The sequence below is a fragment of the Anarhichas minor genome, unplaced genomic scaffold (assembly GCF_050575085.1).
Source record: "Anarhichas minor isolate MPS153535 unplaced genomic scaffold, ASM5057508v1 ptg000228l, whole genome shotgun sequence".
In the NCBI taxonomy this organism is placed as follows: Eukaryota; Metazoa; Chordata; class Actinopteri; order Perciformes; family Anarhichadidae; genus Anarhichas; species Anarhichas minor.
This window is the reverse complement of record NW_027466674.1, coordinates 1-27,733: the sequence shown is the minus strand read 5'-3', so window position 1 is coordinate 27,733 and position 27,733 is coordinate 1. Positions and strand designations below refer to the sequence as shown.

Sequence of the window (27,733 nt, the reverse complement as noted above, 5' to 3'; positions counted from 1 at the left end):
TTAATAAAGACATAAAACCCTGAGCAGGCTAATTGTACAAACTATGGATAATGTCTAGAATTAACAGATTGTACATTATACAGTTATACAAGTTATGTGATTTAATGCATACATACAAATTACATTATTGAAATACAAACTTGTCAATGATGCGTTTATGAAACATTTTAACTTGTTAACATGTTTCAGAAATGAAGAAAAATGTGGACCTTTCAACGGAGTCCTCAATTCATTTTTACTTGACACGAAGATGATGAAAGAGAAGACAGAGTTCAAAGATGTCGAACTGCAACTGATATTTCTCAATACAGAGGTAAAAGAGGAGAATAGTACCGTTAGTCTTTATTAAGCTATTAGTCCAGGTCAGAAAGGCTTCAGCAGACATGAAGACTAAACTTTTGAGAATAAATTAAATAGATGTTTTAGCTGTTAACATATATACACTGTTTATGAAGAAGTCTATCAATACAGTAAAAATCAAGGCAAGGCAAGGCAAATTTATTTGTATAGCACATTTCAACAACAAGGTAATTCATTCAGTACAAACTGGAGACGCCCTTTGAAAAATGAACTGCTGCTGCAAAGCTGATGACCCTGACCATATTCATGACAACGTACTGGAGATTCTGAGGTGGTCTGACATTAGTAGGAAAAATATATACGTATATGTGCACCCTCACCTGGTCCTACTCTGAAAATCTGATTATATATTTTACTCCTTTTTCAGGTAAAGTCTGGGTGGGGGGGGGGGGGGGGATTCATATTTGTATATTATTACCTTAATTTTATTTAAAATATGTGGATCTACGATTCATATTCTCTCTTAGGAAGAACAGATTAAGACAAAACTCAACAAAATCATCCGCGAACGTAAGAAAACGATCTACAGCAGTCTGACGACAACAATTGAGACAAACATGCAGAAATGCTATGACGGTACGATAAAGATCATCACATATAAAACCTGACACTGTAAAAATGCACATTATTCATCATAATTGTGCAGAATGTAATTATAACCAAATTGAATTAACTAAAGTTTTCTGTTTTATTGTAGAAGCAAAACAAATGAATGGAACGGGCATGCTGAATAATATGAGGGACACTATTAGGAAGCACGTTCTTGATCCAAAAAACGTCATGTTTCAGGAAGCTAAAGCTGATATGTTGAAACAGCTGAGGGACTTGATGGTTTGTAACATTTTATAATGCTTCGTACGATGAGGAAATAGTAAAACATGTTGTGCTGCTTATCTTTATCTACAATTCTAGGTCATCATATATATAATCAAGTGGAATATGCCTCTTGTTGAATGCTGCTTTTGCTACTAACACACTGCAGGCCCTTTCAAACACATTCAGCTATTGTTATAAGACACATTTTGTGTGTGAGTGATAAAGATTTTTATGCTAATTTAGAATGACATCCTGAAAGATCTGGAAAATACAATGCAGAAATCAATCGAGCTATCGCTCAAGACAGATGGTGTCTCAATCCCAGGTAAAGACAACGTTACAAAATAATAATATGATGACACTAAAATTACTCAAAATATTTGATAGAAATTAATAGGTCAACAAATTTCAAAAGTGAACTTGATGTTAACATTATGTTTTTGTTTTTTAGACGTTACATCGGAGCTTCTGAAGGTGAATAAACACTACAAAGAACTGCAGGGAAGCCCAGATCAAGAACCACTAATTTGGTAAAACTGTCGTTAAAATATCTACATAATGCCTCCAGATTGAGCTGTTCTGAATAATGCTAACGATGCTTTTTATTACACTAGTGCTGATCCGCCCAGCCCGGCAGCTGCACAGCTGACAACCAACTGAAGAGCCCTGCATGCACGCTGGTTAGAGACGTGAGGCCTCTGGATTTGGTCTCAACCATTTTTGTCAACTCATCTTATCCAGGTTCTCTTTGAGTGTTGTTTTGATATGTACTTTGAATTAGCTTGTTGTGAAAGACATAGAAATTCTATATTTTCTATCTTTTGTAGGACATTTTTGCTTTTAAATGATTAATGATCAGATGCAGACAGAAAATGTGTGTGGGGTACAGGTCTTAGAGACCGGTCCACTATGATGTCCCAGATACATTTTGTTTTAATGATTTAACATTTTTTTCTTGATTTCTATACGTTTATAGTCCAATTTTAATTGACATTCCAATGATTTTATGGGTGTTTAACATAAATCCTGAACCTTGATCACAGTACGTACTGTATGTTTAATTTTCAAAGAATGATCTGACCGTCTTTCTATTGTTGAAGTGTCCACCAAGAATGTCCGAGACACACTACACCCTAGAAACCCATCTTTCTATTCTGCAATTAAAATAATTGATACACCAAATGATTAACACCTGAGGAGCGAGAGGCGAGACCCCAAAAAGCGTTAAGGCAGCATCCTGTGGTTTGAGCATCTGGCTGACACTTACACAATTTAGTCTTCTAGGCGTGTTGTAGATTCACACCTAAACTGGCATGTATGAAACATGACCCCTGTAACCTCGAGCCAGACAGGAGGTCCTATCTTAATGTGTTGTTTGTATTTCATACAAGTTGTTTATCCTCTATTGTCTTTCCATTGTCTATGATGAGTTACGATCTATTGTTTATTATCAAGCTAAGAGTTGTATTTTCAGATATCAATATACTCGTTACATGTAATCCCATATTGTTTAGGGATGGTTCAATGATTTTGATTTAATGTGTGACTTTCTATCATTTACCAAAATATAATCATACGTGCTTGTAGTGTTGACTGTTTGTTAAAACTAATGAAATAAGTGAACTTTTAGTGAACCCACTCTGACAGGATGATTGACAGTCACCAGGAGAGAAAGGCTGTGAACTCAGGAAACTAATCAGTTAGTTAGAGAGACATCCTGTTCAATGGGGCCTGTGTACTGGAACATCCTGCTTCAGGCCGTAAAGTTAGAGAAGCATAAGAAGTGCTTTATCTGTGTAACAGACACACCGATATATACATTTTATCCTTAAAGCGTAGAACATGGGAATATACAATAAGTAGTTCTTAATGTCTCAGAAGAAGAGGACATAGGTGCAGGCAGTCAGCTGCATGGATCACAAGTTCCCACTACACACCTTCCACAAAGGGGGGGTTGTTTACCCTAAAAAGTAGGTCTGTCAGAAGTGATAAGACTATTAGGACTGTTCCGTCCAATGATTTGAGAATGATCTGTTGTCTACCATATATGGACCTAGAGGTTGCAGGAAGCACCAAGGAGAAGCGTATATATAGGAGACAGCAAAGGATCGAGGCTTTTTGGCCTTTTTTGGATGACTTCTGGAGGGTTCATACTCTTGACATTTGACATTTTGTATTAACTTTTACATCGATTTTTTGGTATTCATTTTTGTTAATCTTTTTCTTTCCTTTCTGTAAAAAACAAATAAAACTGGTTTGTATTTTGTGCATTCCAACCAAAGTCCAGTGTTGCTCATCTCTGGTGGGGTCCTCTAGTCTCCTAAAGGTCAGAGTGCTCTTCCCCTGGGATAGGCTGTCCTAAAGTTTAGTAAAGGTGTGTTGTTATTAATTAACGATTGATGGTAGTGGAATGTATTATGCTTGTTCATGCATTGTTCAATGCAAGTGCCACTTAATGATGCAAGAACATGGAACATGCGGACACACAGATGGGCCATAAATAGGGACGGGCATCATTTTGCACAATTATCAGTTCCTTTCTTATTACTGTGCAAGAAAAATAATAACTTAATGCAATAATAATTGAAAAAAAATAGAAAGAAAAGAGGGATCATAGAGGCCATTACATCAGTGGCATTACATCAGGCCACCACTAAAACCTGGTGGCTGAACTTAACTACCGACCACACTGCATCATGAGATTTGTAACTGTCATTTTCTCCCCTGTATTGCTTGTTGGGTTAATCCAGTTTCACTGTAAACATTTTATTTTAATTTTATAATCAGAGTCCAGAAATAAATGGTAATAAAAAACATTAAAAAGTCCCTTTTCTTTTTTTTAAAGAGAGAGTACAGCAATGTCATCAAACAACATCAAGACACTGAATACTTTTGACGTAGAAATGATGTCTGTGTGGTATCACAGTGAACTAGTGGGTGTACCAATTCCTTAACAACAATATTTTCTTATATTTAGTCTGACCCTCAGTGTTGACATGGCAGTCGACAATGAGGGAAAACTTACAGAGAATTTGACTCAATCGTCTCAGTAATTTAGTTTCACTCAGTGTTGCTGTGCATCTCCTGTTGTGTGAAGCTACATTAATGTAACAGTGCACCACTGTGTAAAAAGAAATATCACCAATGTTGAAACACACTGAAATGCCTCAGAGAAATGTAAACTCAGCACCATTTAATACAGAAACAAAGCACAAACAGGTACTTAAAGCCCTTGAACAAAACAATTATAATTCATGTATTATACTCACTTAAATACTTTCATGTGATTGTCAGCATGAAAGTAATTTTGTAAATTCTCTTACAGCTATAAGCACTCGATGTTTATGAACACAACATGGTAAATATATGCATGCTAACATGCTGCAGATAGCAAAGGCAATGCTCTTCGGCACGGATACAAATTATTTTCCTTTAACTCTGACCTTCTTCTAGCTTGCATTTAAATAGACTTACTTTCTTTTCACTTCTTTAAAGTGTAAAATGTGTCGACCAGACGATATCAAGCTCCCTGTGAGATGTGTGCTCAGTTCAGCTCTTTTCAGCTACAACAGTAAAACACAATGACATAGTGATGATGTATACCAGTGAGCTCAAGTATGGTAGTGAATACAATCATCTGAGTTTCAGATGGTACAATCATATTAGCAGCACAGACTGGACTTTCAGTGGGGCAAGGTTTGTATTCAAAGACTAAACAAATCAAAGTTCACAGGTCGGGGGAAGTTGAGTGATCTGTTAACCCAGAGAGTGCTGCTTCTTCAGGCTGTCTGAGCGCCTCACTCTCTCCTCTGGGGTCTTTCTGTACCAGCTCCTGAGAAGAAAAAGCCCCTGTCATACTTTGCTGACTTTAAAGTCATCTGTAAAAGCTGAAATCCAAACATTTCTGTACGCTGTTGCCTTCAGCAAGAGGCAAATAAAGTATTGGAATTACATTTCAGAGACTTCAGAGCTTAGGTCCAAAGTATACTGGAGCACATGGATTTAAGGCAACACACTTTATTAGAAGACTACCGTTCTGAAGCCAAGTGTGTCTTCATCAGAGTCAGAAAAAGTGTAATGCTTGTTAATTAGGACACTAGCAACCCAAAAAGCTTATCAGCATTTTCTGAGTAGTGGGGGTGAGGTGGAGTGACGTATCTCCTAAGAGATGACATATGGCAGTTTATGACAGCAAGATAAGGCACTTTGTGATTTTGGTGAAACAAGTCTCACCCCTGGCGGTTCAGCTGGCCTGGCACAGGAGAGTTTTGGCCTTGGTTTGGCTTCAGGACTCTGTGAATGAAGAAAGGATGTATTTAGAGAACTAATCTTCTGGGGACATTAAACACAGGAAATTGTAGTTCAGTCTAGAGCACCTGTTAGTAGTGGGGCTCTTTGGCTTCTGCTGCTTCTTTCTAGCCATTGATGGGGATTCACCGACCCTGGAGGAGCGCCAAACACATACAATAAAAACACTGCTGATCCCTGGAGCCCATCATCAAAAACATTAGTGTCTAAAACCAGATCTCATCTACAATGTAAGGCTGTGTTCCTCTTTCCCATCGTACCTCTTTTTCCTGTCCAGAGACCTCTGTGTGGCAGCAGACAGAACCACTCTCTCCTTGGGGCCCTTGGCTTTCTCCTTTTGAAACAGTCAGTAAGGATCATAGTTTATGACTGAAGCACTGACACTGACGGTATAAGACGAGCCACCAAACAGTGTTTCTTTCCTGTAAGTCACTTTGTCCGTGTGGTAATCAAGGTGTAATATAAATACAGTTCATCATGATAAGCTTTTCAAGTACCACCAGCTATCAGCAGGTAGAACAATTATAATTCATCTTAGCAGATGTAGCTACAACAACAAGCCATGTCTTGATTTATACTTTGGTAAACATTACACAAATTGTCCAGACGAATGCTTCACTGCTCACCAAGCACGAGTACAAACTCAAGTTAGTTCCCAAGTTCATACTGAGAGTGAAAAGATATCTGAACTTTTCCTTCACTTCTTCCTTTAAAAGAGGAGCAACACATGGATGTGTGATTGATTGGTTGACAGGTTACCATGTCTCGCAGCTTCCTCTCTGCTCGGAGCTCCCTGTCCTGCTGCAGCAATGCTAATCGATCCCAGAGAGGCATTTCAAAGAAGATGTCATGGATGTCATAAAGGGCTGCACGTAACTGCGGGACAAAAGAGGCACACATAAACATGGAGTAAGATGGACCTCTGCTGTCTATAGACAGTAACTACACGTTCATACCTGGGCTCTAACTCTCTCCTGCAGGGAGCGATCTTGTGCAGAGCAGGGGCCTCTCTTCTGTGGACCTTCTGTCTGGAAGGAGCGGATGAACTCCTGTGTATCCTAAGCACACATATATACAGTACACATTCATAAACACAGTTTTTCACTAACATGATGAATAATTTATTGATTAACTCTTATTAAAATCACATTGGTGTTTTCAATTAGTTGTGCTCATTTGTATTTGTGTGTTATTTGTGTTAAACGTGTAATCTCACCAGGACGGTCTGTCGCAGGTGTTTGACCTTCTCTGTTTTGAGCAGTCTGCGAGTGAGGAAGCCACGAATGATGGCGCCAATTCGACAGAAGGCTCTCTGCTGCTCTGCTGCCATAACCTGGACAACAAGAAGATACGTGAAGATGGGAACGTGAAGATATAAAACACAGAGAGGGTTTGAGAAATAAACGTCCATCTAATGTGTGTTGCGACTTCGCATGTAAAAAGAAAAGCCTAAACTATGAAACCGCGCCTAACCCCTCACCTACACCACCTTGCTCTCTCTCTCTCTCTCTCTCCCCTCCTACACCCACACACATACATACAGACACCCAGATTCCTTTCGCCACATGCTTGTTTGTTGCTTTTAGGTTTAGTATGCTTGCAATTGTATAATAGATGTTTGTTGATTTATAATATTATTGATTTTTGATTAGTATTGTTATTGATAACAACTGTTTTTTATGGTCAGTGCTGATTCAAACCATCACTGTTCACTCTGAATGTGGAATAGTACTTTTACATTTTTTAAGTGAACACCAATTTTAAGACTTAATCCACAATTTCGTTACTGGTCCCTGATCCCAGGGTGGTGCCCCATTATTATAAATATTTGTTAATAATCCTATTGATATTAATAATTGTATTAATATCAATAATCTATTTGTATATTTGCCAATAACCAAACCCGCTCCAGCCAGATCCCAACATGTGTAACTTATGCAATCACACACACCCTCTTGTCTACTTGTGCATACATACCAGACTTAGCCTCGCTCGAGGTTTGCTAACTGCCCATGTGGGTCCCCACAGATAACCGGGAGGCTGGACAGAGGGAGAGGACACACTGGAACTTACAGGACTGGGAAAACCTGGAAAAAGAAACATACTTTCAATTTAGGTGTTTGAACTTCTCTATTTTGAGCTGTCTGCATGTATGGAAGAGTTGTCCGAATAGAAGTAATAATAATAAGAGTTAATAGGCCACAACACTCTTTTTGTCTTATGTCAACACTGTTTTACAAACTCCAACAGAGTAATAAGTGAGCATGGTGAAGTGGTACCTATACTGTGTATAGGTGATAGCTCAGATGGTGTGTGCTCAAGGCTTAGTCCAGGGCAGGAAGGGCTCACAACAGGACGGCTGTCACTCACGGACCTACAATTCCACCCACAAGCATCCCCACTCAAAGGCCGCACACACCCCTGCTCCTTCAGTCTTCTATCTGTCTCCTCGAGCTCCTGAACACATGCGTATACAGGAGACAAACACTTCGGTGCTTTAACCTTAAGCAAAAGAGAATACATTTACACTTCAACATTGCAACTAAAAAACTAAATAATTCTTGCCAATCTGTAAAATAACTGATAAAGTACCGCACAAAAAATACATTTTCGGTATCTACTTCTATTTAGAATAGATAATGTGTGATTCCATGTGCTGACCAGACAGAGGTGCTGTTGCTCTTTCTCCTGCTCAGCCAGGAGGAGAGACATCTGCAAGGAATGCTCCTCCTCCAGACACCTTTGCATGTCCTCCAGAGCCAGCGCTCGCCTCTGGGTCTCCTCTTTTTTACCTTAAAAGTGCAATGGGAGAAACTGTGATCTCAGTGGAAATGACACATTTTCACTCTGTAGAGTTTAGTAGATACAGTGTGCATTACAGGAACTGTTCAAGAGAGACTCGCCTGTCTTGTTGGCTTGTGCCTCAGCTGCATTTCTGAGGACAGTTGGTGTGGTCCTTCCATTGTTTGTCCCCTGAGGGTCATCAGGCTCCATTCTGAGTGTGACCTGAGCCAAGTCAGAAGTCATGCAGGGCCTCAGCAGAGATGGTGAGGGATTATCTACCTCACACGACTGGTTTAAGGGGGCTGCAGGGGTGCGCCAACTTGGAGCCATCCGTGTAACTCCTGCCATGAAGCGAGGAACCCTTTCCTGGCTGCGGTCTATGTGCTCAACTCCAGAGTGGCAGCTATGCAGTTGGCTGTCCAAAGTGTGGCAGCGCCGGCGAAATCCTGCAGCCAGATGGTAAAGGTGTCCCTTTGGGCTAAACCCTGAGGCACTAATGGGACTACAGGGCTCCTGCACTGGCTGGTACCACAGTGGCTGGATCGACGATTGCCACTTTCACTATCCACTGAGCCCCTGTGACTGGGGGACATCATGGCCCCTGAGAGAGATTCTCCCCAATCTGCCATGCCAGCAACTTCCCCTGACCGTACTGGACTTCGGGGTATAAGGTCGGCTGGGCCGATGGGAAAATAAATACGGATGTTCCCTGTAAAAACTGGGCGTGGTTTTCTGGGATGAAGGACTGTTTAAAGCTCTGCAGAGTTACGTTCAGGTAAATGACCATTAGCTGTAGGAACCGATGGGAGCAGGAGAGTTAACAGTGAGACAAGGACTGCAGGATGTCCATGTCGGCTGGGCGTTTGCTTATACTGGCATGACACAATAAATAACATAACTAACACGTCATTATTAGTTATTACCCCACATTACCTTATTACCAAGCTGTCATAATAAGTGCTACAGAAGTCCCTTTATCTCAATGCAGAGGCAGCAGTTTATAATGATGCCAGACAACCTCAACAGGAAGTTACTGGTGAGCCTCTACTACCCTCTGGTGTTCACAGCAAGAAAAACTTAGTGTGGGTAAACAATGTGTGTCAACCTTGCTGCCCACATGCATGCACAAGAAACACACACCAGATTGTTCTTTTATTTAAGTGAGTATACCGATACAGCACAAATGATTTATTTCAAGATTTGATGTCAAATGCGAAACAAAACGTGTTAACTGGTAAAAGTGTAAATTTGTGAATGGCCTACAAAGAAAGAGAAAATTTCCAACACAAAAATATACATTCAAATATCTGTTTAAGATCTAGAATAAAAAGAAAGGCCTTCTTAAGGCTTGATCTACAGTTTATTATTATTTATTCATTAGCAAGGGTATTAAAGTCATATACTGTAGATTGAAAATGACCGAAATAGAAAACCAACTTAATCACAGTTGTGGATTATTATCAAGGAATCGGTCGATGGGAGAGAGGAGGTCAACAGGTCAAGGCACCCTACCTATTACTAGATTATATATATATATATATATATATATATATATATATATATATGTATCAATTACAGTACAAATTTAATTTCTTTTAGACTTAAGTTTACTGTTGGCTGTGCGTGAGTGAGACTTTGAGAGGCACACTAGAGGAATGCAGGGTCGGGCTCATAAAACTCCTACTTTTCAGGTAGTTTGCATATAATTTGATTGGCAGTGTTTTTAAAAGACATGTGACTTTATGTCAGAGTCCTGTGTCTCATGTAGTAAACTGTGTGCAGTGTGTTACAAAAAGTGTCACTTTGAATTGCAAATTGAATGTAAAGCAGAAAATGTGTTTAGAGTTTTGGAGACTTGACCTTTGGTTTTGCTCTCACAGTGTTAGTCTCAGTAATTGTGCTTTATGTGTCATGTTAGTGTGTTAGCATTATAAACAACTGTAATCACATAATCACAGAAGTGGATTATGTATTTGCAAATTTTGTAATAAGCGCTGACTTTTACTTTCAACTATTTATTAACTGTAATATTTCTAACCTGGGTGCTGTGGCTCAGAGTTAAAGCTGGTTGTCTTTCAATCAAAAGATCAGCGGTTGGATCGGATCCTCCAGTCCATGTCCTAAATAACCCTAAATAAATCAATGTGATGAATGGGTGTGAATGATAATAGGTCAGGTGACACCTGTACAAATACAAGTCTATTTACCATTTAACCTCATATGAACCATGTCTAACCTGTTTATGCCTTTGAGATAGTACTATTACAGATTTAGTAAAGGTGTGTTGATATTCATTCAAGATTCATGGTAATATAATGTATTATGCTTGTTAATGCTTCAAAGTGCCACTTACTGATGCAAGAACATGGAACATGCAGACACTCATGTAGGGACGGGCATCATTAATACTGCTTTTGGTCCAGAAGTTTATCACAACTCTCATCACTTCCTTTCTAATTACTGTCCAAGTAAAATAATAACGTAATACAACTTAAGTCACTATATGAACTTAAAAAATAGAAAAAAAGAGGGATCACAAAGACAATAACATCAGTGTCATTATATCAGGCCACCAGTAAACCTTCTTTTAACAAGTAGCTGACCTTGTTTGCCTAAAGGTTAGTTTCTCTTCAGGATAAACTATTTGCATGAGTTTGTTTGTTTTGGGTGTGTGCTTTGGTGAGTAATCTGCTGTTGATCCCAGGGAGTTATAAATTATTTGTACACACGATAGGAAGAATATCAGCGCACCAACAGATTAACTTTTTGAGCTATACTATATATAACTAGAAAATTTCGCAAGAAATTTTGACAGTGTGGCTTCTACTGCCCGAAGATATCGCAATATATACACGCACCGATGTTACCGGTAGTATCGTTCAGGTTCAATATACAAAACTGGTACCGTTTGCTTTCTTTGAGAAATTAGTGGTGAGATTTAACATGGAGTCTAATGTAGCAGTTGGTTGGAGTTCATGTCGCTCTGCGGCTCTTTGAGCCAAATGTGTAAGTCCGTTAGATTCCATAGACACTTTACTGCGAGCAGCACAACATTTCCAAACTTTTGGGCCATAAATGGTGTATAAGGAGTAAAAATTGTGGGAGCTGGAGTAATTTGTTTGGAAAAATCACAGAATATTTTCCTGCTCTGCTCCACTCTGACAGTTATGCCCTCACTCTAGCTCTTAACGAGCCGTGCAATACACCATCCATCCATCCATTTTCCTCCGCTTATCCGGGGTCGGGTCGCGGTGGCAACAGGCCAAGCAGGCTGACCCAGACTTCCCTCTCACCGGCAACATGTTCCAGCTCATTCTGGGGGATCCCGAGGCGTTCCCAGGCCAGCTGGGAGATGTAATCCCTCCAGCGTGATCTGGGTCTTCCCCGGGGTCTCTTCCCAGTTGGACGTGCCTGGAAAACCTCCAGTGGGAGGCGTCCAGGAGGCATCCTAATTAGATGCCCGATCCACCTCAGCTGACTCCTTTCGACGCGAAGGAGTAGCGGCTCGACTCCAAGCTCCCTCCTGATGACCGAGCTCCTTACCCTATCTCTAAGGCTGAGCCCGGCCACCCTACGGAGGAAGCTCATTTCGGCCGCTTGTAGCCGCGACCTTGTCCTTTCGGTCACGACCCAGAGCTCGTGACCATAGGTGAGGGTAGGAACGTAGACCGAGTGGTAAATTGAGAGCTTTGCCTTCCGGCTCAGCTCCCTCTTCACCAAGACGGTCCGGTGCAGCGCCTGCTTTACTGCTGCAGCCGCACCGATCCGTCTGTCGATCTCCCGCTCCATCTTACCCTCACTTGTGAACAAGACCCCGAGATACTTGAACTCCTTCGCTTGAGGTAGGCACTCCGTCCCCACCTGGAGGGAGCAATCCACCGGTTTCCGGCAGAGCACCATGGCCTCAGATTTGGAGGTGCTAACTCTCATCCCCGCTGCTTCACACTCGGCTGCAAACCGCCCCAGTGAATGCTGGAGGTCACGATCCGAGGAGGCTAACAGGACCACATCATCTGCAAACAGCAGAGAGGCGATCCCGAGACCCCCGAACCTGACGTTCTCCACCCCCAGGCTGCGCCTAGATATCCTGTCCATGAAAGTCACGAACAGGACCGGAGACAAAGGGCAGCCCTGGCGGAGGCCAACACCCACCGGGAACGTGTCTGACTTATTGCCGAGAATGCGGACACAGCTCCTACTGCAGTCGTACAGAGACCGGATCGCCCATTGTAATGGGTCCGGCACCCCATACTCCCGCAGCACCCCCCACAAGAACCCCCGAGGGACCCGGTCGAAAGCCTTCTCCAAGTCCACAAAGCACATGTAGACTGGTTGGGCAAACTCCCAGAACCCCTCCAGTAGTCTTGCGAGGGTAAAGAGCTGGTCCACTGTTCCACGGCCGGGACGGAATCCACATTGCTCCTCTTGAATCTGAGGTTCGACAAACGGTCGGAGCCTCCTTTCCAGCACCCTGGCGTAATCCTTCCCCGGGAGGCTGAGTAGTGTGATACCCCGGTAATTCAAGCACACTCTCCGGACCCCTTTTTGAAAATGGGATCCACCACCCCGGTCTGCCAGTCCATGGGCACTGATCCCGACCCCCATGCGACATTGAAGAGGCGTGTCAGCCAGGACAGCCCAACTATGTCCAGCCCTTTCAGCATCTCAGGGCGGATCTCATCCACCCCCGGCAACTTGCCACCGAGGAACTTTTTGACTACCTCAGCGGCCTCTGCCAGTGTTATGGGTGAGCCTCCCCCTAGATCTTCAGGCGCTGCCTCCTCTGCAGAGGACATGTTGGTCGGGTTTAGGAGTTCCTCAAAGTGCTCTCTCCACCGCCCGACGATGTCCCCTGTCCGGGTCAGCAGTCCCCCCCCCTGCTGAGAACAGCCTGGGGTAAGCCCTGCTTTCCCTTCCTGAGTCGTCGGATGGTTTGCCAGAACCTCCTTGAGGCCAACCGAAAGTCCTTCTTCATGGCCTCACCGAACTCCTCCCATGCCCGAGTTTTAGCATTCGCGACCACTGCAGCTGCAGCCCTTCTGGCCTGCCGGTACCTGTCAGCTGCTTCGGGAGACCCCTGGGCCAACCAGGCCTTGAAGGTCTCCTTCTTCAGCTTGACGGCTTCCCTCACCTCCGTTGTCCACCACCGGGTTCTCGGGTTGCCGCCACGACAGGCACCGATGACCTTCCGGCCACAGCTCCTAGCGGCCGCGTCCACAATAGAGGCTTTGAACATGGTCCATTCGGATTCCATGTCCCCAACCTCCCTCGGGATGTGTGAGAAGTTCTTCCGGAGGTGGGAGTTAAAGACCTCCCGGACAGGGTCCTCCGCCAGATGTTACCAGTTCACCCTCACTACACGTTTGGGCTTGCCGGGTCTTTCCAACCGGTTCCCCTGCCATCTGATCCAACTCACCACCAGGTGGTGATCAGTTGACAGCTCTGCTCCGTGCAATACACACCCATTATAAAATCTGAAACAGACCCAAAATTTTCCTGAAACTTAAACTGTGACTTCATGAAAACTGTGCTAGCTATCAAAATGTCCATTTGGCTCAATAAAGTGCAGCGTTTTGTCTACGTTTTAAACTTTGAATCATGTTTCTATGTTAATGTACGGCTAGTCAATATGGGCCCAAAGTTAAGTATTTTTTGTAGCTCTCTTCATCAGGCTCTCGCGATCAGGCCGCACGTTTTGATGCATTTTTCACGCCGCTGTTGGCAATGCTGTGTGAGGAGAAGCGCACCAAGCTTTTGGATAAAGATTATTATTATTATTAAGCCCGCAGGATTACAGTCAGTGTGCTTTGGCGCAGGCAGTTTTACTGCCTTTGTGCTACAAAGCCACACTGAATAATTATTAAGGTTATTATTGACGTTCAAGGACAAAACTTTGTTACTACAAAATAATGTTTTCTAAGTGTGTTAATTCATATATCAAAAATGTGATAGAACTAGATGATAGTAATAAACCAGCCTATCTGGTTTCTCATTATTTACTGAACAATTATGTTTTGACAAAATGAGCCCTGTTTTTAATACTGTGCTTAAGCAATCATAAAATAACTGTTTAGCGCTTACATCCTGATTGATTAGTTGACAATCAAGCTATTAGGTGTTTGACCAGGTGACACATGTATTGGCCAATTGGTCCATGGCTGTGGCTTTTTTATTGGCAGTGTTTTGAAATGACATGTGGCTTTATGTGAGAGTCCTGTGTCTCATGTGTGCAGTGCGTTACAAAAAGTGTCACTTTGAATTGCAAATTGAATGTAAAGCAGAAAATGTGTTTAGAGTTTTGGAGACTTGACCTTAGGTTTTGCTCTCACAGTGTTAGTCTCAGTAATTGTGCTTCATGTGTCATGTTAGTGTGTTGGCATTGAAAACAACTGTAATCACAGAAGTGGATTATGTATTTGCAAATTTTGTAATAAGCGCTGACTTTAACTTTCAACTATTTATTAACTGTAACCATTTCTAACCTGGGTGCTGTGGCTCAGAGTCAGGGGCGTTTCTAGGATTGAAAGAAAGGGCTTAGCCCTAAGGCGAGGGTCATGTTTGCGGCAATTTTTTTTGGGGCCCATTTGGGGCCGCGGATATCCATTGTTTCAGACAGTTCATCGATTGGTTCAATCAGAAAGAGTGTGATTTTGCTCTGTAGTTTTGCTTACATTCAGTATATATATATATATATATATATATATAAAACACAAGAGACAGAATTTCCGGGTCATAGTGAAATTTGACAACACAAATATGAACTTTTCTCAAATAAGAGAAATAATTTTCCTGCTTTTAAAGGAAAGACAGATAAACAAGCTTTCATATCCGCGTCACTCCCAAATCCTAATTCTTAAAGGGGCCGCACACAATGGATGGAGAATGGACCTGACAGTGTCAACTTTATATCGTTAAGTATGATGATAGGCTGTTGGATTGTAATTTGAAGGGGGAGAAAACATACAAACCAGAACGCACGCACATGTGTAGCATGTTATAAATAACTTGTCCATGTGAGAAACAATAGTTTAATTTAATGACATCACCAAAAAAAAAAATCACCATTTTAAATCCAATAATGCCAAATTATTTGGGGGGGGGGGGGGCTGAAGAACATTTTAGGGGGGCTTCAGCGACGCCCCTGCTCAGAGTTAAGGCTGGTTGTCTTTCAATCAAAAGATCAGCGGTTGGATCGGATCCTCCAGTCCATGTCCTAAATAACCCTAAATAAATGAATGTGATGAATGGGTGTGACAGCATCGGAAATACACGAGGGCAAAGGGCAAAACTGCCCCTAAGAAATATAATTTTGCCCCTGATATCACTAGGAGGGGGGCAAAAAATGCCCCCATAAATTCCTCTAATAATAATGATAATTTAATGAACTTGTCAAAAACATCGTAGCCTATATGACCCGGTCCAGTTGCCATAGAATGGTTTTGATTTTCGCCTTGACTGATGTTGCGTGAAGAACCGAACTTTCTAAACAAATAAATAAATGGAGCGCTTCTTAATCAGACCTGTGACTGCGAGACTGCGGTCAACTCAGCAGACACTTACATTTGAGTGCACCTATATGCTGAAATTCACGGTAAACGCATTCAAATGGCACAGATCGGGAGCGAGCGAAGGACTTTGAAAGTTAGCGGAAAGATTAACGTGAGACAACATCCGGTTTCTTCAGACGAACATCCGATTTTCAGAATAAGATGCCAACAAAGTACACATATTGCATAATGGAAATTAGATTAAATGAATTATATTCACATTTAGTATAAATCATGCTACCTAAATCTTGTGAGTTAAAGGTAAAATACACCTAAATTGTGAGTAGTGTCTTTATTTTTTGATTTGAGGGTTGCTGGAAATGAATAATACCTGACTGAAAATCAATTAAGATATTTTACTAAGTGAAAACTCTGAACTGAATTTGTACCTTCAAATGGCACATTTTTTAAAATTTTAAGGTTCTATAAAAATGTTTTTCTCAAAAATTCCACACAATGACTAATGCATAAGTTCAGGACAAAAATGGGTAATATCACAATATTTGAGGTGCTACAAAAATATTTTTTCTCAATAATTCCATACAATGACTGATGTAATCAAGGCATCGTTGACTTAATAATTGTTAATAGTTGTTTAAAATAATAATAATAATAATAATAACAATAAATAACAACAAAGAAATTTTGTTCAAAAAAATCGAAGAAAACACTTTGAATCTGTAGACTACTGCCTAATAGTCTTATTATTGCCATTTGATGACAAAAGCTCATATACTGTAAGCCTAATTAAGTATATTTATTATTTTGAACAAAGGTTAAATGTTATTTCACAAGTTTCAAAAAGTGCCCCCAATTTTCTTTTAAATGCCCCTGGATCTCAGTCAGTGGGGGCAAAATTTGCCCCCTAACAAATATGTAAATTTTCTACCATGGGGTGTGAATGATAATGGTTCAGGTGACACCTGTACAAATACAAGTCCATTTACCATTTAACCTCATATGAACCAGTCTAACCTGTTTATGCCTTTGAGATAGTTTTTTTCAGGTAGTTTGCATATAAAACATGGCCTCTTAATTAATGTACATTTCAATACCAAATACGTTTCTTTTGTGGTCTTCATGAGTTCAGTGTTTCCCTCTGAGTCTGTTGAAAGAAACCAGGTGTCAGGCATCAATAAACTAGCTGAAATGGTCAGGATGGGTAATCAATCTGGTTGTTTTTCTCCTCTGTGAGTTTATCTTGGCCATGAGGTAAATTGAGGGTTTGTCACTCAGCACCATTAGTGCCCTCCCTTTAATGTTTCATTTGTCAGTTGTTAGTTCAACCGAAGAGACGTTTAAACAACAGTTTGAGGCTCAAAAAGCTAAATTATACATCATTATACCCACATGTTTAGAGAAAAGTAGGCTACATACAAATACAAATTTGTGTAGTAAACCAAGATCTTGTGTTGACAATCTTCATAAGAAGGAATAAAATGAATACATAATTAAGTAGGGAGATTCATCATGGGAGGAGTTTCAGAATCAGGAATCAAAAACACTTTAGGTTTCGTGTATTGTGTGCAGTCGGACAACTATTGAGAACAAAGGACTCCTGCGCCTTGGAGGACCGGCATTGATCTACATCTATTGCCTACACGCTACAGGTAACCGTTGGAATTCATATTATGATATTAGGGAAATCAAACACCACGGGTGATTCTTATTTACATTTTCTCTTTTAATCTCTTATTGACCGTTTGAAAGCCGGAAGATCTCCTCCGTGAATAACAAACAAAAGGCTGTAAAGTTACACGCTAGAATTTAAATAATGAAGTGCCCTTATCCCAACTTGATGAAAAGTTTGTACTCTTGGGGACAAACAACATATTGCCAGATACAGTATCTAACGCTACATGGGAGATTGCGTAAACGTAACGTATGCTGATGTCGACGCACCCTGCATTAGAGTATTTAAACAGGCCTGGTGCTGCAGTGGTTTATTCACAGAAAAGGTACTGAACGTATTTCAATGCAGAACAATAGCCCGTATGCCTGTTATTCAATTATATCATTAGATTCTTATAACTCCTGCAGGAAGCAGGATTTTACTGTTGTAGTTAATTAATTGGTGTAGGACGGTAATTTATTATCATTTTCATTATGGATTAATCTGCTGAACATTTTCTATTTTAATCGTTTGATTGTTTGGTTTGTAAACAAATTCAGAAAAAAGTGAGAAATGCTGTCACAATTACCCAGATGCCAAAAGTGACACCTTCACAATGGTCCAACAAGCATTATTTGTTAATTTAATATTTTTAAGTTTGGACTGTTGCCAAAGCTAAAAATATTAAATAAAAAATTAATTTAGATCCTTAACAATGAAAGCCAAATATTCACATTCGAGAAGCTGGATCCATAAAATGTTTGAACATGGAAATTTACTTTATCAGAATAGTTGCAAATTATTTTTCTGCTAATTGACTAGTTGATGAATTGATTAATCGTTTCAGTTGTTGTATAAACTGTTGTATGTCTATATGAGGTGTACCGTTCATTGTGATGTGACTCATGTTTTCTTAGTCGTTGCTATTTCCTTGAGTCTGATAATAGAAGTTTCATAACTTATTTTCTTTCAGTGAAATGTAACTCTCCAAAGTTGCAGTGGTAAAAATGCTGCAATGTTGTTCTTCAGTACAATGCTGACATATTCTTGACAGACATAGTTTTAAGAAAATGGGAGAGATCAGTTCTGACTAATGCTGGCAATTCTTCTTGTTAATTGCAGAACATGAAATTAACACAGAAAGTCTTTACTTTCTGAATGATCGAGAAATTGACGACTTGATCCCCAAAACAGACTCAAAATGTCAAAGGTAATGTCCTGTACTGTAAAGACAATTTACACAAATACTGTATTTATAATTTACAGGAGCACAGACTTCTGTTTTCATGACACATAATTGATAATAATAACTCATTAACAATAATAGCATGTGCTAGAATTTAAACATTTATTTACTATTATGGATTTGCAACTATTTTCTTGTTGATTCGTCTGCTGAAGTAAGTTGAATAAAGTTTCAAGCACTCAGGTATCATAAGGCATTTATTATAATTATATAGATCATATTTTTAATGTCTATTCAAACTTATTTGGCCACTTAGTATTGATTTAAGACACAAATGTTCATGTTCACCCTCAGGGTCGTCCGTCCACCAGTGACACAAGTGATAAAGGTGAGACACACTTTATCTTATTGGTTACATGTAGTGTTCACTGAAGTTTAAGGAGGTAATATCTTACTTTGACGAAGAAACTATATCGAGACCATGTTTTAATATTCTGAGAGGCAGAAGCAACAAACTTTTATTCTTGCTTTTTTTTTTTTCCAACTAAAAATATCCAAAAGTAAAGAGAAAGTCAGATCATCAGGGTGAGTCCAGCCAACGTCAACCACCAACTAAGAAACAACGACATGCCGACAAACCAGGATCAGACTCAGGTATTTATAATACTTTCCAAACAATGGCGACCTACAACTTACTATAAGGTTAACATTTATGTAATAACATTTTTACTTATCTTACTTACATAGCAAATGTCTGTTTCTATATCTTGGCCACAGACAATACTCTCATTTGCTGCCGTTTGTAATCTTATCAGACAACCCCAATCAGTCAACAGCATGCATGCAGGTATACATGGCAACAATGCGTATGCTTCAAAGTAAATAACGTAACCGTGGCCTTTAACTGTATGATGTTTTAAAGCCAGACCATGGGTTATCCTTTACTAATCTGACATAGTAGAAGCCTGATGATACACTCTGAAGCATCCTACATGGACCTGGCAGAGAAAGTTCCTCTCACGCTCTCCTCATTGTTCATTACCGCTTACTTGATACACTGGTTCATGGTTCCTGCTGAACAGTTCTTTACTTTCACTCTGACAGAAGAAATCATACTGTCTGATGTGAAAGACATCATGAGACGTGTCCATCAGAAAATACCTCACGAAGACAACAAGCTCAACAACTTCCTGAGGTAAGTATAAAGTTTATTACATTTTCCATATTAATATGTTATACGGGCCTGGTTCCACTGCTGACCAGGGGCCAGTTTCACTAAGAGATTTAAGACTGATAGTGTGGAGCCAGGCATCATGGGTTTGTCCGTACGTACGTACGTACGTATGTCCATTTCTCACCAACGTCTTGAAGGAATTTTTTTTGGACTCAAGGATGAACTGATTGGAATTTGGTGGTCACAGATCAAGGTCACTGTGACCTCACAAAACACATTTTTGATCATAACTGAAGAATTCAGTTAATTATGACAATTCCACACAAATGTCTAATAGGATAAAATGATGAAGTGATGACAATTTGGAAAGACATGGATGCAAACTGCAACTTGACTGTTTGTCTGAGGGATTCAGTCGTGAGGCGTTAATTCTAGTTCTGTTTGAAAAAAAAGTCTTAATTTACCCAAAATGTACAGTAAATGACTTCTACTGAAGATAGTACAATATGCTGAAGAGGGCTGTTCATAGACGGATCTCTTTCTGACTTTGACACATTCTATCAGTGTTTTTATGTTTTGAAACAAATTAATTAACCCGCACATGAACTCTTATACAACAGGAAAAAAATCAGTGATTTGGAGACAGACAAGAGGGAGGTGGTTGGTGTCTTTGGCAGAACCGGGGCTGGAAAGAGCTCTTTGATAAATGCCGTCATTGGAGAGAAGGATCTCCTGCCCTCTGGAGACATCAGAGCATGTACCTCAGTCATGATTAAAGTGGAGGCTAACATGCAGAACTCAAAGTATGAGGCAAACATTGAGTTCATTACAAAAGAGGTAAAATGAGCTGAATATGTTTGTTTACGTGAAACTATGCCAAATGTATGCCATATGATTTAACGAAGTTAAAGGTATTTTTTTAATTCTATTTAGGAGTGGAAAGATGAGTTGTGGTTCTCTAAAAATTTCCTTGGGGATAATGCGGATCAGGAAAGTGATCAGGAAAGTGACGATGATCGTCGGGACATAGTTGAAAAGCTGTCAGCGCTGTATGGAGAAGACTGGAAAATCAAATCTGTTGATGACCTCATGAATGACAGATATTTCAAAGAGATCCCAGAATTTCTCCTTTCCAATGAGAAGATTTTGACAGTAAAAACAGTGAGTAAGAGTAAAAATCTTGTATCACTTCATAAGAAGCCTTCTTGTCTGTCTGACAGAGGGAAATGTTATTGAGGTTTATGTACAAATGTAAAAGTAAAATCAGTATGTGAAATTTAAAAACAGAGCCTTGATGCACCTGTCCTCGAAAACTACAAACCCATAGAAAATGTCCCCTTTATAGAAAAATCATGAAGAAGTTTGTCTACCGGTAGATAAATATATTTATATAACTGTTTTAACAACATCCAATCAGGATTTTTCCTCCATCTTTGTGCCCAAACATTTTACATTAGCATTAAATGACATCTTGTGTTATTAAATCTCAACACTGCTTTTGTTGTTTCAATGATGGGGTAACTTAATTGCTCTTATTTTATATATTTTCTTGTTTTAATTATTTTGTACAATTTGTAAAGCAGTTTGAAGTTGGGGTCTGTGCATATGAATGAAATATTCTTACGTTGCATTAATCTCATTTTATTATTTATTGCAGGCTAAAGAGCTATCTGCAAAATTAGTCAGATACACAAGAAGCGACCCAAAAGATGAAGAAGGTAAAGACGTAAAGAGGTGGTATTGGCCACTAGTGAAGTGTGTGACTATCAAGGTGCCAAATAATGATCTTCTGAAGCACGTCACACTTGTGGATCTTCCTGGAAATGGGGATCGTAACAAGAGCAGGGACAAGATGTGGAAAACGGTAATTCATCACATGCAGTGCTGTTTAGTGTATTACTGTGTTAAACTGTGACATCATGATATTACAAAGTACTGATGACCATCATAATTAACTTGCTGTCATGTCCCTTCAGGTCGTTGGAAGTTGTTCCACTGTGTGGATCGTGACTGAAATGAATCGAGCTGCATCAGAGCCAGAAGCCTGGGAGATCCTGGAAAGTGCCTCTAGCTTCATGGGAAATGGTGGCCAGTGTCAGCGTATTCACTTTATCTGCACCAAGTCTGATGATATTACAACACCAAAAGATCAGTAAGTGATTTAAGATGCCAAAAGTACATATACATATATATTCAAGGAACTGTGAGGACTTTTTAAGTGATTATGAAACAGTCTCAATAATAATACTGATGTCTCTATATGACCTACATGAGAAAACGGGACCACCAGCGTGTAGATTGTCTATTTCTATAGAGTCATTCTTAATGCTTGTCATCGGTTTTATCAGTTCTTTCAAAGAAATTCCTTTAGAAATCAATAACTGCTCACACACTCAACACAACACAACTAAACTGAAATAGTAGTCTGTAACTTTGTCTCTATGGTTATAAAATGACAGTTCTTTCCAGAAAACTTCCTATTAGATCACGGACCTGTAAAATAAAGTGATGCACGTTTCAGTATAAATGGTGGATTCGATAGTTACAGCTGCAGGTTTAAAAGAGATCATTTAGACTTTTATTCTGGATGCAAAGAAAGTTGGAATTTGAGGTTTCAGTTCTCCAAAAACTGTATAAGGTGCAAATGAATGCAAATATTTTGATTTAGTTCAGCAGCTGGTGTTCGTGCTTTGATATTGAAAACAAACGATCGAGTCAAGAAAGAAGTGAGAGAAAAATTCAGCAAACTAAAGGAGGTTAAGGTGAGTTTTATAGACTGACAGAAAGTATAACACAAAGATTGTCTACTTCTGCAAGCATTCCTTAAAACCAAAACTTTTTAGAAATATTTCAGTGATGGAAGTTTCAAAGTCTTCACAGTGAGCTCCAAAGAGTTTCTAAAACAGAAACGTCTAGATCTAGACGACACTGGTAGGTGAAGTCTTCATATATGAGCACATTTAGATTTACTTTACTTTAACAAAACCAACAATAATGATGTAAGTATGTTTTGTAACTATTTAAGCTGCAAACTACATTTTTTTTACAGAAATACCAAAACTTCAGGAATGTCTGCAGTATCTCAATGACTGTCACTCAGAGACGTTAAACTGTGTGTCTGGAGCTCGTGGGATTCTCTCTCTGATTCAAGGGGCCAGCCTTAGAGGAGGGGTAAGATCAAGAAATATAATCTCTTTCTTTGTCTTTTATCATTAATATTCACAGAAAATAATGTGAAAACATAAAGTCAAAGACAGACTACTTACATGTAATGTCATCCATACATACATTTTATCAATAAAGTTAGTTTTCCTGATTTTGTGTTGCTTCAGAGAGGCTGCATAACGACAGTAATTAAAGGGTGGTCTCACTCAAAATCAACCAAATATTGAATAAATGTGAATAAATCAAGAAAACTCAGTCAAGTAGCAGAATGGTTTCACTGCTTTGAATACTGAATGTGTTGTTGTTGATTTCAGGCTGACACAAAGAGAGCTGTGTACAAAGTCCTTCAACAAAAGATGAGGGTTGAACTTGATAAAGTCAGGAAACCAATGGAAGAGACTTATCGGGCTTTTGAAAAGTGCCTCAGTGAGGGGGTTGAAAAATCGAAAAGTTCATGTGAAAAAGACTTGAAGTCGGTGATACATTCTGTACGTATTTGAATTATAACAACATCATTACAACGGATTTTGCACTTTATATGAATGTCTTAAAAATGTTTCTGTTTTGTCTGTTTTGTTTCAGAATAAGTCAGGTAGTGGTTTCCATGGGACATTGAAGTGTATTGTAAAGTACGACGGCATCCACAAACCAAAAAAGGGGAAACAAATAAACCTCAATATGAAGTTATCTTCACGTCTGACTGAGAGCATTGATGAGGAATTCAAGAAGACCTTCCCGTAAGAAATGACTTAATAAAGACATAAAACCCTGAGTAGGCTAATTGTACAAACTATGGAGAATGTCTAGAATTAACAGATTGTACATTATACAGTTATACAAGTTATGAGATATAATGCATACATACAAATTACATTATTGAAATACAAACTTGTCAATGATGCATTCATGAAACATTTCAACTTGTTAACATGTTTCAGAAATGAAGGAAAATGTGAACCTTTCAACGGAGTCCTCAATGCATTTTCACTTGACACGAAGATGATGAAAGAGAAGACAGAGTACAAAGATGTCGAACTGCAACTGATATTTCTCAATACAGAGGTAAAAGAGGAGAATAGTACCATTAGTCTTTATTAAGCTATTAGTCCAGATCAGAAAGGCTTCAGCAGACATGAAGACTAAACATTAGAGAATAAATGAAATATAGATGTTTTTAGCTGTTAACATATATACACTGAATATGAAGAAGTCTGCTGCTGCAAAGCTGATGACCCTGACTATATTCATGACAACGTACTGGAGATTCTGAGGTGGTCTGACATCAGTGGGAAAAATATATATATGTGCACCCTCACCTGGTCCTACTCTGAAAATCTGATTATATATTTTACTCCTTTTTCAGGTAAAGTCTGGAGGAAGGGGGGGCAATATGAGCCTTATTTGTATATTACCTTAATTTTATTTAAAATATGTGGATCTATGATTCATATTCTCTCTTAGGAAGAACAGATTAAGACAAAACTCAACAAAATCATCCACGACCGTAAGAAAACGATCTACAGCAGTCTGACGACAACAATTGAGAGAAACATGCAGAAATGCTATGACGGTACGATAAAGATCATCACATATAAAATCTGACACTGTAAAAATGCACATTATTCATCAGAACTGTGCAGAATGTAATTATAATAACATTTAATTGACTAAAGTTTTCTGTTTTATTGTAGATGCAAAAAAGATTAAAGGAGACGGCAGCATGAATAATATGAGAGAAACTATGGTGAAGCACGTACATAGGTTAAAAAACGTCATGTTTCAGGAAGCTAAAGCTGTTATGTTGAAACAGCTGGATGACTTGATGGTTTGTAACATTTTATAATAAGTCGTACGATGAGGATATAGTAAAACATGTTGTGCTGCTTATCTTTATCTACAATTCTAGGTCATCATATATATAATCAAGTGGAATATGCCTCTTTTTGAATGCTGCTATTGCTACTAACACACTGCAGGCCCTTTCACAAACATTCAGCTATTGTTATAAGACACATTTTGGCTGTGAGTGATAAAGATTTTTATGCTAATTTAGAAATACATCCTGGTCAATCTGGAAAAAACAATGCAGGAATCAATCGAGCTGTCGCTCAAGACAGATGGTGTCTCAATCCCAGGTAAAGGCAACGTTACAAAATAATAACATAATGATCACTAAAAATATTAAAAATATTTGATAGAAATGAATATGTCAACTAATTTCCAAGAGTGTGATTAATAGTGAACTTGATGTTAACATTATGGGTTTTTTTATTTAGACGTTACATCGGAGCTTGTGAAGGTGAATAAACACTACAAAGAACTGAAGAGAAGGGAAGCCCAGATGAATAACCACTAATTTGGTAAAACTGTTGTTAAAATATCTACATAATGCCTCCAGATTGAGCTGTTCTGAATAATGCTAACGATGCTTTTTATTACACTAGTGCTGGTCCGCCCAGCCCGGCAGCTGCACAGATGACAACCAACTGAAGAGCCCTGCATGCACGCTGGTTAGAGACGTGAGGCCTCTGGATTTGGTCTCAACCATTTTTGTCAACTCATCTTATCCAGGTTCTCTTTAAGTGTTGTTTTGATATGTACTTTGAATTAACTTGTTGTGAAAGACATAGAAATTCTATATTTTCTATGTGTTGTCGGGCATTTTTCATACAAGTTGTTTATCCTCTATTGTCTTTCCATTGTCTATGATGAGTTACGATCTATTGTTTATTATCGAGCTAAGAGTTGTATTTTCAGATATCAATATACTCGTTACATGTAATCCCATATTGTTTAGGGATGATTCAATGATTTTGATTTAATGTGTGACTTTCTATTATTTACCAAAATATAATCATACGTGCTTGTAGTGTTGACTGTTTGTTAAAGCTAATGAAATAAGTGAACTTTTAGTGAACCCACTCTGACAGGATGATTGACAGTCACCAGGAGAGAAAGGCTGTAAACTCAGGAAACTAATCAGTTAGTTAGAGAGACATCCTGTTCAATGGGGCCTGTGTACTGGAACATCCTGCTTCAGGCCGTAAAGTTAGAGAACCATAAGAAGTGCTTTATCTGTGTAACAACAGACACACCGATATATACATTTTATCCTTAAAGCGTAGAACATGGGAATATACAATAAGTAGTTCTTAACGTCTCAGAAGAAGAGGACATAGGTGCAGGCAGTCAGCTGCATGGATCACAAGTTCCCACTACACACCTTCCACAAAGGGGGGGTTGTTTACCCTAAAAAGTAGGTCTGTCAGAAGTGATAAGACTATTAGGACTGTTCCGTCCAATGATTTGAGAATGATCTGTTGTCTACCATATATGGACCTGGAGGTTGCAGGAAGCGCCAAGGAGAAGCGTATATATAGGAGACAGCAAAGGATCGAGGCTTTTTGGCCTTTTTTTGATGACTTCTGGAGCTTTCATACTCTTGACATTTGACATTTTGTTTTAACTTTTACATCGATTTTTTGGTATTCATTTTTGTTAATCTTTTTCTTTCCTTTCTGTAAAAAACAAATAAAACTGGTTTGTATTTTGTGCATTCCAACCAAAGTCCAGTGTTGCTCATCTCTGGTGGGGTCCTCTAGTCTCCTAAAGGTAAGAGTGCTCTTCCCCTGGGATAGGCTGTCCTGATAATGATTGCTCTTCATGTACAAACAGGTTTAGTAGGTGTGTTGTTATTAATTAACGATTGATGGTAGTGGAATGTATTATGCTTGTTCATGCATTGTTCATGCAAGTGCCACTTAATGATGCAAGAACATGGAACATGCGGACACACAGATGGGCCATAAATAGGGACGGGCATCATTTTGCACAATTATAGTTCCTTTCTTATTACTGTGCAAGAAAAATAATAACTTAATGCAATAATAATTGAACAAAATAGAAAGAAAAGAGGGATCATAGAGGCCATTACATCAGGTCACCACTAAAACCTTTCACTACCGACCACACTGCATCATGAGAGTTTCTCCCCTGCGATGCTCATTGGGTCAATCCAGTTTCACTGTAAACATTTTATTTTAATTTTATAATCAGAGACCAGAAAATTCAAAATAATTTCAGAATTTATTCTGGTAATAAAAAACATTAAAAAGTCCCTTTTCTTTTTTTTAAAGAGAGAGTACAGCAATGTCATCAAACAACATCAAGACACTGAATACTTTTGACGTAGAAATGATGTCTGTGTGGTATCACAGTGAACTAGTGGGTGTACCAATTCCTTAACAACAATATATTCTTATATTTAGTCTGACCCTCAGTGTTGACATGGCAGTCGACAATGAGGGAAAACTTACAGAGAATTTGACTCAATCGTCTCAGTAATTTAGTTTCACTCAGTGTTGCTGTGCATCTCCTGTTGTGTGAAGCTGCATTAATGTAACAGTGCGCCACTGTGTAAAAAGAAATATCACCAATGTTGAAACACACTGAAATGCCTCAGAGTAATGTAAACTCAGCACCATTTAATACAGAAACAAAGCACAAACAGGTACTTAAAGCCCTTGAACAAAACAAGTCTAATTCATGTATTATACTCACCTAAATACTTTCATGTGATTGTCAGCATGAAAGTCATTTTGTAAATTCTCTTACAGCTATAAGCACTAGATGTTTATGAACACAACATGGTAAATATATGCATGCTAACATGCTGCAGATAGCAAAGGCAATGCTCTTCGGCACGGATACAAATTATTTTCCTTTAACTCTGACCTTCTTCTAGCTTGCATTTAAATAGACTTACTTTCTTTTCACTTCTT

General features: G+C 39.2%; 2 protein-coding genes and 1 pseudogene across 2 annotated transcripts; 2 read left to right on the top strand and 1 right to left on the bottom strand.

Moving 5' to 3' along the window:
* The first annotated feature begins 165 nt into the window (after nt 1–165).
* LOC142944420 (nuclear GTPase SLIP-GC-like) lies at nt 166–3,457 on the top strand. The gene is made up of 6 exons (XM_076085645.1): nt 166–313; nt 828–936; nt 1,058–1,191; nt 1,420–1,501; nt 1,628–1,706; nt 1,791–3,457. Exons 1-6 carry the CDS (start codon nt 251–253, stop codon nt 1,834–1,836), a joined length of 513 nt encoding a protein of 170 aa, XP_075941760.1. The 5' UTR covers nt 166–250; the 3' UTR covers nt 1,837–3,457.
* A 1,327-nt stretch (nt 3,458–4,784) lies between these two features.
* Nucleotides 4,785–13,265, bottom strand: LOC142944421 (centriolar coiled-coil protein of 110 kDa-like; annotated as a pseudogene).
* Nucleotides 13,266–17,022: 3,757 nt separating this feature from the next.
* Nucleotides 17,023–25,524, top strand: LOC142944418 (nuclear GTPase SLIP-GC-like). The gene is made up of 22 exons (XM_076085644.1): nt 17,023–17,027; nt 17,346–17,425; nt 18,550–18,637; nt 18,829–18,856; nt 18,968–19,001; nt 19,175–19,267; nt 19,718–19,808; nt 20,408–20,624; nt 20,721–20,948; nt 21,445–21,651; nt 21,764–21,939; nt 22,456–22,549; nt 22,631–22,718; nt 22,837–22,958; nt 23,267–23,440; nt 23,535–23,689; nt 23,891–24,014; nt 24,414–24,522; nt 24,644–24,777; nt 25,006–25,087; nt 25,229–25,312; nt 25,397–25,524. The coding sequence occupies exons 1-21, from the start codon at nt 17,023–17,025 to the stop codon at nt 25,306–25,308; spliced, it is 2,409 nt and encodes an 802-aa protein (XP_075941759.1). The 3' UTR covers nt 25,309–25,312; nt 25,397–25,524.
* Nucleotides 25,525–27,733: the final 2,209 nt, after the last annotated feature.

Bases quoted from the DNA above. Each gene is read 5' to 3' on its own strand.
- LOC142944420 (XM_076085645.1), top strand. From the start codon at position 251: ATGATGAAAGAGAAGACAGAGTTCAAAGATGTCGAACTGCAACTGATA. The intron at 937-1,057 runs GTACGATAAAGA...GTTTTATTGTAG, and splicing joins CATGCAGAAATGCTATGACG to AAGCAAAACAAATGAATGGA. The intron at 1,707-1,790 runs GTAAAACTGTCG...TTATTACACTAG, and splicing joins GATCAAGAACCACTAATTTG to TGCTGATCCGCCCAGCCCGG.
- LOC142944418 (XM_076085644.1), top strand. The intron at 18,638-18,828 runs GTAATGTCCTGT...CGTCTGCTGAAG, and splicing joins ACAGACTCAAAATGTCAAAG to TAAGTTGAATAAAGTTTCAA. The intron at 23,690-23,890 runs GTAAGAAATGAC...AACATGTTTCAG, and splicing joins GAATTCAAGAAGACCTTCCC to AAATGAAGGAAAATGTGAAC.